The sequence below is a fragment of the Carcharodon carcharias genome, chromosome 23 (assembly GCF_017639515.1).
Source record: "Carcharodon carcharias isolate sCarCar2 chromosome 23, sCarCar2.pri, whole genome shotgun sequence".
NCBI classification, from domain to species: domain Eukaryota; kingdom Metazoa; phylum Chordata; class Chondrichthyes; order Lamniformes; family Lamnidae; genus Carcharodon; species Carcharodon carcharias.
Genome location: NC_054489.1, coordinates 38,163,329 through 38,173,999, shown reverse-complemented (window position 1 = coordinate 38,173,999; position 10,671 = coordinate 38,163,329). Strand labels below are relative to the sequence as shown.

Genomic DNA, 10,671 nt, shown 5'->3' with positions numbered 1-10,671 from the left:
TCAGTTTCTTCTGCTGATTTGTGCCGTTACGAAAAGGAGCTGTTGTAAACGGGCCCTGGTCTCAGTGCGGATTATTTCCCAGGCACAGTCACTGAATCCCTGAAAAAGAGAAATCATTCAGGAAACCTCATTAGAGAATGAACAGATTTAAATGCACCTGAATGAACTACATGCCAGTAATCACACTGTCAATTATCTACTGTCTCACCTTCTGTTTGAGAAACTTTCGAAGTTTCCTGAAATATTTTTGAATGGCGGAGTTTCTCCTCATCTTGTGCTCTGATTCTGGTTCCCTAACACATTCTTCCAGCTCGCTGAGCTGCCGATCCAGGAGAAGCCGGACGTTTTCCACTTTGTCCCGGTCCCATGTGACTGATCCCAGGTTCATGCTGTAGATCTTGCTGATGTGACACAGGGTTTGATGGACAATCTGGATCCTGTCCTGGGCCTGTAGGAAATATTCACAAGGACATTAGAGAGGACCTGTTCCCGTGTAACCAGTCAGGGTTGGTGCAAATTTCACAGTTAATCCTTGCTGTTGCTCAGGAGAAACTGACTGATTACATCGCATCTAGAAAGTTGCTGCCTCTATGTAATTGATCATTATATTCCCTGAAATGTAGCTAGAAGGTGGTACAGGTTAGTACTGGTGCAAACTGTACAATCCTACTGGCACTGAAGATCTAACACCTGGCCAAACACTTTGAGACCATCTGCTGATGGTGACCTCACAGCCCATTTAGTCCAATCTATGTACAGTTCCAATTGGTCCCATGAAACCAACAATAACAACTTGCATTTACATAGGACCTTTAACATAGTGAGAAACCTCATGAAGGTTCACAGCGGCATTATCAAAGAAAATTTACACCCAGCCACAAAAGGAGGTGAAATATTTGCCAAGAGTTAGGCTTTTAAGAGGGATTTGCAGAGGAGAGAGAGTTAGGAAGGAGTTAATTCCAGAGCTTACAGGCCAGGCAGATGAAGGCACAGCTTCCAGTGATGGAGCAATGAACATCTGGAATGAGCTTGATGAGAACATTGGATGTAACACAGAGATCTGGAAGGGTTGTTGGCCTGGAGGAAGTTACAAAAAATGTGAGGGGCAAAACCAGCGTAAGTATATAAAATAGAGATGTTGCTGCATTGGAAGCTGGGGCGATGCAGTTGGTACAGCTGAGTTATTTAAAAGTCCCTGAGGGAAACTTTGAACAACTCTCATAAACTATCATTTTAAGTGTTATGTGTGAGATACAACTCTAAATTCAGGAATCAGACCACCAGTTCTTGAGGTTTTTCATGAAATTAATTGAAATATTTTATTCATTCACACAGGTTAAAATATGTACACATGGCTACAAATTACTCCCATTATAAATGTAAACAGATTCCCAAACTAATCTCCATTAAGGCACCAGAAACCCACAGATTTAACCAAACATCAGTCAAAGCATTTTCACCTTACGAATTCAAAACGAGGTTCTTTCCACTGTGGAGCCAATTGGAGGCTTACAGCTGCCTTTTGATCTGACATTGCCTCAGAATACAGACGTGATGGCTGAGCAGCATTTTGTGCTCGTTGTGATATTTAGATATATTAGAGTTTAGATGTATTGTAGCAGTTAATTGAGTGAGTTCGAGTTTATAGAGGGTGCAAGGTGGGAGGTCAGCCTGAAGAGTATTAGAATAATGGAGTCTAGGGGAAGAAATACATGGATCAAAGTTTTAGGATCAGATGAGCTGACGCAAGTGCAGAAATGGGTGATATTATGCAGTTTGAAATAGATAACCTTGCTGATAATCTTTTAAATGAAATACCAAATCAACAAAATTGGGATAAATCAGGCACAGCCCCTAATTCAGGTCAGCTGTAAAACCAAGAACAAAGTTTAAAGGAAACTTACAAACTTTAAATCAAAATGTGATTAAAGGGGTCAACAAAACACCCCAGTCCCCGTGGTACCCACTGAGCATGGAAGGCCTCGAGAGTGCCAGCAGACACCGCGTGCTCCTTCTCCAGGGACATCCGGCAGTGAACGTAGCCACGGAAGAGGGGCAAACAATCGGGCGGGACTCCCCCGTTGATCGCCCGCTGCCTGGACCTGTTAATGGCCAACTTGGCCAGGCTCAGGAGCAGGTTCACGAGGAGGTCCTCCTCCTTCCCGACACCCTTCCGCACCGGGTGCCCATAGATCAGGAGCGTGGGGCTGAAGTCCAAACAAAACATCAATAAAAGGTTTTTCAAATAACTAAAAAGGGAGTGCAGTCTACAACACCCTATGTATACATGGTCCACGGACTCCACAAGACCGCAAAAAGGGCACGTGTCCTGAGAGTCCATGAACCTATGCATCCTCTTATTATAAGGGACTGCTGCATGCAACACCCTCCAACCCAGGTCCCCGAATAACCTTGCTGATAATCTTTTAAATGAAAACCAAATCAACAAAATTGGGATAAATCAGGCACAGCCCCTAATTCAGGTCAGCTGTAAAACCAAGAACAAAGTTTAAAGGAAACTTACAAACTTTAAATCAAAATGTGATTAAAGGGGTCAACAAAACACCCCAGTCCCCGCGGTGCCCACCGAGCACGGAAGGCCTCGAGAGTGCCAGCAGACACCGCGTGCTCCTTCTCCAGGGACATCCGGCAGCGAACGTAGCCGCGGAAGAGGGACAAACAATCGGGCGGGACTCCCCCGTCGATCGCCCGCTGACTGGACCTGTTAATGGCCAACTTGGCCAGGCCCAGGAGCAGGTTCACGAGGAGGTCCTCCTACTTCCCGACCACCTTCCGCACCGGGTGCCCATAGATCAGGAGCATGGGGCTGAAGTGCAAACAAAACATCAATAAAAGGTTTTTCAAATAACTAAAAAGGGAGTGCAGCCTACAACACCCTATGTATACATGGTCCACGGACTCCACAAGACCGCAAAAATGGCACGTGTCCTGAGAGTCCGTGAACCTATGCATCCTCTTATTATAAGGGACTGCTGCATGCAACACCCTCCAACCCAGGTCCCCGATAGAAAGGGGGAGGACACCTCCGTAGAGGGCCTCCCATCGGGGGCCTCCGCCGCCGGACGGCAACAAGGGCGTGTCCGGTCGACGGACAAGGGCGAGAAAATGGAAGGTGTGCAGCAGCAGTCCGTACAAAAAGCCCCTCTTTGCCGTGCCAAAAGGCACAGAGGGCATGTCCCCGAGGCGGCTCATATTGCGGGGCACCAGCACCTGAGGGAGGGTTCGGGGCTTGGGGCCAATGTGGAATTCCGTCCGAACAGGGGAACGCTCAGACGGAAGACCACCGCGCACCTGGGCCACCTCAAGACCCAAAATAACGTCGGGTCCGAGCACGACCGTTCTCAGGTCTTGGATGGCATCGGCTGCGACCTGGACACTCACAGACGCGCGTCGCGCCAACTCCTGCGGGAGCATCCAGCCCAGTCCTCCGCCACCCAGCACGTCCCCGATCCTGGTCACCCCTGCGGCCACAGCCCTCCTCTCCGCCAACCACTGAAAAGGACGGAGGGGCGGATTCCTGAGCAGCGGCTCTCTGACGATAGCCGCTACTCCTGACGGGGGAGAGCTGCGTCGCGAGGCGACATAACCTTGCTGATACTCTTTCGAGTACAAACCTGTTTCCATCTGTTTCAGATGAAGTTACATGTTTCATAGTTTGCCATTGTGAGATTTGAACTCTTGATAATCTTTTAAATGAAAACCAAATCAACAAAATTGGGATAAATCAGGCACAGCCCCTAATTCAGGTCAGCTGTAAAACCAAGAACAAAGTTTAAAGGAAACTTACAAACTTTAAATCAAAATGTGATTAAAGGGATCAACAAAACACCCCAGTCCCCGCGGTGCCCACCGAGCACGGAAGGCCTCGAGAGTGCCAGCAGACACCGCGTGCTCCTTCTCCAGGGACATCCGGCAGCGAACGTAGCCGCGGAAGAGGGACAAACAATCGGGCGGGACTCCCCCGTCGATCGCCCGCTGCCTGGACCTGTTAATGGCCAACTTGGCCAGGCCCAGGAGCAGGTTCACGAGGAGGTCCTCCTCCTTCCCGACCCCCTTCCGCACCGGGTGCCCATAGATCAGGAGCGTGGGGCTGAAGTGCAAACAAAACATCAATGAAAGGTTTTTCAAATAACTAAAAAGGGAGTGCAGCCTACAACACCCTATGTATACATGGTCCACGGACTCCACAAGACCGCAAAAAGGGCATGTGTCCTGAGAGTCCGTGAACCTATGCATCCTCTTATTATAAGGGACTGCTGCATGCAACACCCTCCAACCCAGGTCCCCGATAGAAAGGGGGAGGACACCACCGTAGAGGGCCTCCCATCGAGGGCCTCCGCCGCCGGACGGCAACAAGGCACGCCAGGGCGTGTCCGGTCGACGGACAAGGGCGAGAAAATGGAAGGTGTGCAGCAGCAGTCCGTACAAAAAGCCCCTCTTTGCCGTGCCAAAAGGCACAGAGGGCATGTCCCCGAGGCGGCTCATATTGCGGGGCACCAGCACCTGAGGGAGGGTTCGGGGCTTGGGGCCAATGTGGAATTCCGTCCGAACAGGGGAACGCTCAGACGGAAGACCACCGCGCACCTGGGCCACCTCAAGACCCAAAATAACGTCGGGTCCGAGCACGACCGTTCTCAGGTCTTGGATGGCATCGGCTGCGACCTGGACACTCACAGACGCGCGTCGCGCCAACTCCTGCGGGAGCATCCAGCCCAGTCCTCCGCCACCCAGCACGTCCCCGATCCTGGTCACCCCTGCGGCCACAGCCCTCCTCTCCGCCAACCACTGAAAAGGACTGAGGGGCAGATTCCTGAGCAGCGGCTCTCTGACGATAGCCGCTACTCCTGACGGGGGAGAGCTGCGTCGCGAGGCGACATAACCTTGCTGATACTCTTTCGAGTACAAACCTGTTTCCATCTGTTTCAGATGAAGTTACATGTTTCATAGTTTGCCATTGTGAGATTTGAACTCTTGATAATCTTTTAAATGAAAACCAAATCAACAAAATTGGGATAAATCAGGCACAGCCCCTAATTCAGGTCAGCTGTAAAACCAAGAACAAAGTTTAAAGGAAACTTACAAACTTTAAATCAAAATGTGATTAAAGGGGTCAACAAAACACCCCAGTCCCCGCGGTGCCCACCGAGCACGGAAGGCCTCGAGAGTGCCAGCAGACACCGCGTGCTCCTTCTCCAGGGACATCCGGCAGCGAACGTAGCCGCGGAAGAGGGACAAACAATCGGGCGGGACTCCCCCGTCGATCGCCCGCTGCCTGGACCTGTTAATGGCCAACTTGGCCAGGCCCAGGAGCAGGTTCACGAGGAGGTCCTCCTCCTTCCCGACCCCCTTCCGCACCGGGTGCCCATAGATCAGGAGCGTGGGGCTGAAGTGCAAACAAAACATCAATAAAAGGTTTTTCAAATAACTAAAAAGGGAGTGCAGCCTACAACACCCTATGTATACATGGTCCACGGACTCCACAAGACCGCAAAAAGGGCACGTGTCCTGAGAGTCCGTGAACCTATGCATCCTCTTATTATAAGGGACTGCCGCATGCAACACCCTCCAACCCAGGTCCCCGATAGAAAGGGGGAGGACACCTCCGTAGAGGGCCTCCCATCGGGGGCCTCCGCCGCCGGACGGCAACAAGGCACGCCAAGGCGTGTCCGGGCGACGGACAAGGGCGAGAAAATGGAAGGTGTGCAGCAGCAGTCCGTACAAAAAGCCCGTCTTTGCCGTGCCAAAAGGCACAGAGGGCATGTCCCCGAGGCGGCTCATATTGCGGGGCACCAGCACCCGAGGGAGGGTTCGGGGCTTGGGGCCAATGTGGAATTCCGTCCGAACAGGGGAACGCTCAGACGGAAGACCACCGCGCACCTGGGCCACCTCAAGACCCAAAATAACGTCGGGTCCGAGCACGACCGTTCTCAGGTCTTGGATGGCATCGGCTGCGACCTGGACACTCACAGACGCGCGTCGCGCCAACTCCTGCGGGAGCATCCAGCCCAGTCCTCCGCCACCCAGCACGTCCCCGATCCTGGTCACCCCTGCGGCCACAGCCCTCCTCTCCGCCAACCACTGAAAAGGACGGAGGGGCGGATTCCTGAGCAGCGGCTCTCTGACGATAGCCGCTACTCCTGACGGGGGAGAGCTGCGTCGCGAGGCGACATAACCTTGCTGATAATCTTTTAAATGAAAACCAAATCAACAAAATTGGGATAAATCAGGCACAGCCCCTAATTCAGGTCAGCTGTAAAACCAAGAACAAAGTTTAAAGGAAACTTACAAACTTTAAATCAAAATGTGATTAAAGGGGTCAACAAAACACCCCAGTCCCCGCGGTGCCCACTGAGCACGGAAGGCCTCGAGAGTGCCAGCAGACACCGCGTGCTCCTTCTCCAGGACATCCGGCAGCGAACGTAGCCGCGGAAGAGGGACAAACAATCGGGCGGGACTCCCCCGTCGATCGCCCGCTGCCTGGACCTGTTAATGGCCAACTTGGCCAGGCCCAGGAGCAGGTTCACGAGGAGGTCCTCCTCCTTCCCGACCCCCTTCCGCACCGGGTGCCCATAGATCAGGAGCGTGGGGCTGAAGTGCAAACAAAACATCAATAAAAGGTTTTTCAAATAACTAAAAAGGGAGTGCAGCCTACAACACCCTATGTATACATGGTCCACGGACTCCACAAGACCACAAAAAGGGCATGTGTCCTGAGAGTCCGTGAACCTATGCATCCTCTTATTATAAGGGACTGCCGCATGCAACACCCTCCAACCCAGGTCCCCGATAGAAAGGGGGAGGACACCTCCGTAGAGGGCCTCCCATCGAGGGCCTTCGCCGCCGGACGGCAACAAGGCACGCCAGGGCGTGTCCGGGCGACGGACAAGGGCGAGAAAATGGAAGGTGTGCAGCAGCAGTCCGTACAAAAAGCCCCTCTTTGCCGTGCCAAAAGGCACAGAGGGCATGTCCCCGAGGCGGCTCATATTGCGGGGCACCAGCACCCGAGGGAGGGTTCGGGGCTTGGGGCCAATGTGGAATTCCGTCCGAACAGGGGAACGCTCAGACGGAAGACCACCGCGCACCTGGGCCACCTCAAGACCCAAAATAACGTCGGGTCCGAGCACGACCGTTCTCAGGTCTTGGATGGCATCGGCTGCGACCTGGACACTCACAGACGCGCGTCGCGCCAACTCCTGCGGGAGCATCCAGCCCAGTCCTCCGCCACCCAGCACGTCCCCGATCCTGGTCACCCCTGCGGCCACAGCTCTCCTCTCCGCCAACGACTGAAAAGGACGGAGGGGCAGATTCCTGAGCAGCGGCTCTCTGACGATAGCCGCTACTCCTGACGGGGGAGAGCTGCGTCGCGAGGCGACATAACCTTGCTGATAATCTTTTAAATGAAAACCAAATCAACAAAATTGGGATAAATCAGGCACAGCCCCTAATTCAGGTCAGCTGTAAAACCAAGAACAAAGTTTAAAGGAAACTTACAAACTTTAAATCAAAATGTGATTAAAGGGGTCAACAAAACACCCCAGTCCCCGCGGTGCCCACCGAGCACGGATAACCTTGCTGATGGGGCTGGAAGCTCAGCTGTGTGTCAAATAGAAGGTCAACATTCTGAGTCAGTATCAGACGTTGATTCGGTAGAGCTTTGAAGTCAGTAATTAGGGAACAGAGTTAATGGCGGTAGTTGAAACGAATGGCTTTGGACTTCTCAATATTTAATTGACTGCCAATTAGTTGATTGTATCCCTGCTAACGGGAGGTTAGCTCTGCCAGAAGGCAGCTCCTTGGCTCGTTGTCTGTTGATTCTTCATCCTGAGCTGTTTTCTGGGCAGTGTTTAATTTGTCAGTGGTGGTTTGCCATTTCCTCCCAATGTCAGGCGCAGGGCAAAGTGGCGGGTCTCAAAATCTACCTCAGTGGAACAGGAATTGAACCCGCTCTGGTGGCGTTATTCTAGAGTAACCAACTGAGCTAACAGTCCTCCGTATCAGTGCAGATCCCAAATTGAAAATGGAGGCACAGCATAGACAATAGAGTGAAGGCAACGAAAAACGGACATGTAAATTGTTTGGAGTCAGTCCGTTGGGTGAAGCGGGCCTGCCTGAACTGTGTAGGGCGATTGGTGGTGAGAAGTGGATACCGAAAGGAAGAGAGGGTTAGATGATTGGATGATTGGAGGAACGGAGGTCGTTATGGAGAGTGAGATGGTTAGAGGAAGTCAGATGATCAGCAGCTGCAAGTAGTTTTGAAGGGTGGCAGGCCGCTCTTTATAGGATGCATTACTGGGGCTCCATTCCGTACATCAGACTTAGGGAGCAGGGATGTGGACATCCCTCCAGGAATCTTAAAGTGCGCAGCACGGAATCAACCCTGACTCAAAGCAGGACCTGACCCTTAACTCTACCGACATCTTCACATCAGTGGGTGACCTGCTATGTACGTTCTGGCGGGGGCTGTGGATCTCAACCAGGTTTTACATAACATTCTGTTAGAATAGGTGAAAATAAGCCCCAGTGTTCACTCACCTGCAAACCCTCCGAAAGCCTCACTAGATCCATGGGCTTGGTTTTCAGGTCCAACCTTTCCCTTATACATTGTCGGGGGAAGCGACCGCCCTGAAAGAAAAGACAAACACTGTTTCAAACACAGGAATGGAAATACTGCAGTCCACTGACAATTAACTGCGCACCGTTGCAAGACCCAAAACGACTTCTCCTGATATAATTTTTCAAAACAAATGGACAGAATGTGATTCACCAACTGCAGGTTCAACTCACCATTGCATTCAGTTTGCTGAGAGTCTCTGTGTTGAGAACTTGCTGTAACTGCAGCTTCTCACATCCAAGACTAAGGGTCCCGCACAAGAAGAGCAACACCATCCAAAATCTCCAGATACTTGCCAAAGCCATGATCAAGCGACCCAGAGTGAAACACCGATGTGAAAGATGAGAAACCGACGGCTTCGTGGTTCCGCGGCGAAAACGGTTCTTGCGAGCGGACTTAAACTCGGAAAGTCGAAACGGAGCAGCTTGTGATCCGGGAGCGAGCGCCTGTGCTGCCGAACGGTGTGAGTGTGGAGTGTGCTCGGTGCTCTCACTGGCACTGCCATGCTGTCGGCTTTAATGTGTGGCATTACATTCGAAAAGTGAAAATAGGCTCGAAGATTTTTGGAAAAGCTGCGGGAGATCAATAGTTTGTCCGGTTTCTTTCTGAGGTCAGGAATCTAAAAGCTGGAGATTCCGGAAGCAGTGAGTTTAAAATCCCCTGTTAAAAATCACAGGCAGCGCTCGGTTCCATCTCAGTGTTGTATGGCTTCAGCTCACCTGGGGCACGAAGGTGGTGTAGAGGGAGGCTCTGAATTGGGGGGAGTGTGAACATGTATAGGGGGCGGGATTTTATCATCCGGATTATAGAGAGAGTGACAGCGGTAATCCGATGCGGCGGCTTTTGGTGCGGACATTGGGCCCCATGAAGAGCGATTCCCTTTGAAATCCACCGTGTCCCCGCGGTGTGTTCACATGGCGATTGTCCTGTTCACACTTCACAGGTTGGACATTGCAGAGAGATCGGCTCACAGCCCAGGGACACCGCTTCATGGAGACTGACTCCGCTCCGATTGATCTGTCCCACAATCTGCTCTTTAACTGGGAGAAGTTTCTCATTTCTCGTTTGTTTTCTGGAGCCATTTTAGGAGTAGGGTTGAAAGAATATTTGATCTGCTCCGATTCTGAGTCCGAAAGTGATCCCACTCTCTTATCTTTCATCCTTTCTTTCTTGTCTCTCTCCCGGGAACGTGTCTGTGTCACTTCCTCTCTGAAAATTAACCTGGTGTCAATTTCTTCCCAAAGCGAAAGTGCCTGAAGGAAAGTGACGTGTTTTGTCATTTCCGAAAGGGAGGAGAGTTTGTAAAGAGGGTGGATCAGACTGAGAGGGGTGAGGAGCAGTTGGGAAAGGCTTTGGGGTATTTGGTAAATGCCCGGGTTATTCAGGGAATGCCACCAAACCCCTCTCAGCTGGAAGTGTGACCAAAATCTACCGTCCGGGTGGATGTAGGAGCGGGTCCCACATTCCCCAATTGGAGACTGGAGAGAAACTTCAATTTACAACAATGCCGTTATTGGCGAATAAAACAATGGGAATTGTAATTATTTAAGGCGGAGGCGGAATGAGGATCAGAGAACTGAAGGAAGAATATTAAAACACTGGCGAGTGATATTACTGGAAATAGGAAGGACCTACGGGAGCGAGTCCATCTTTATCATACAAAAAATATCAGGGTCATTCACTGGTACTTTTGCATAAGTTGGGTTCATTTGCTCTCTGATGGGATGTGGGCGCCTCTGGCAAGGCCAGAATTTGTTGCTCCTCCCTAATTACCCCTCAGAAGGTGGTGATGAACCCTCTCCTTGAACCACTGCCGACCATGTGGTGTAGGTAAATGTGCAGGGGTGTTGGGAAGTTATTTCCAGGAGTTTTAGCCAGTAACAGTGACGGAATGGGGACATAGTTCTGAGCCCAAGACTTGAGCCCAAGTATGCGTGAGGCAGGTAGAGGGATCCAGGAAGTAGCACTGCAGGAGCCTCACCCCTTGCCCTTATCCAACAGGTTCGAGATTCTTTCCCCCTACGTGGACGAGAGCGGGG

The 10,671-nt window shown here is 51.4% G+C and overlaps 1 protein-coding gene across 1 annotated transcript; it reads right to left on the bottom strand.

Annotated features, from left to right (window-relative positions):
• Positions 1-8,937, bottom strand: LOC121268969 (interferon alpha-F-like). Its single transcript, XM_041173272.1, has 4 exons — positions 8,806-8,937; positions 8,554-8,643; positions 209-448; positions 1-99 (listed from the first exon to the last, which is right to left on the bottom strand). The coding sequence occupies exons 1-4, from the start codon at positions 8,935-8,937 to the stop codon at positions 1-3; spliced, it is 561 nt and encodes a 186-aa protein (XP_041029206.1).
• Positions 8,938-10,671: the final 1,734 nt, after the last annotated feature.

Coding starts and splice junctions, on each gene's coding strand:
- LOC121268969 (XM_041173272.1), bottom strand. CDS start 8,937: ATGGCTTTGGCAAGTATCTGGAGATTTTGGATGGTGTTGCTCTTCTTG. Junction 8,644..8,805: donor TCAGCAAACTGAATGCAATG/GTGAGTTGAACC, acceptor CTTTTCTTTCAG/GGCGGTCGCTTCCCCCGACA. Junction 449..8,553: donor GGCTTTCGGAGGGTTTGCAG/GTGAGTGAACAC, acceptor TATTTCCTACAG/GCCCAGGACAGGATCCAGAT.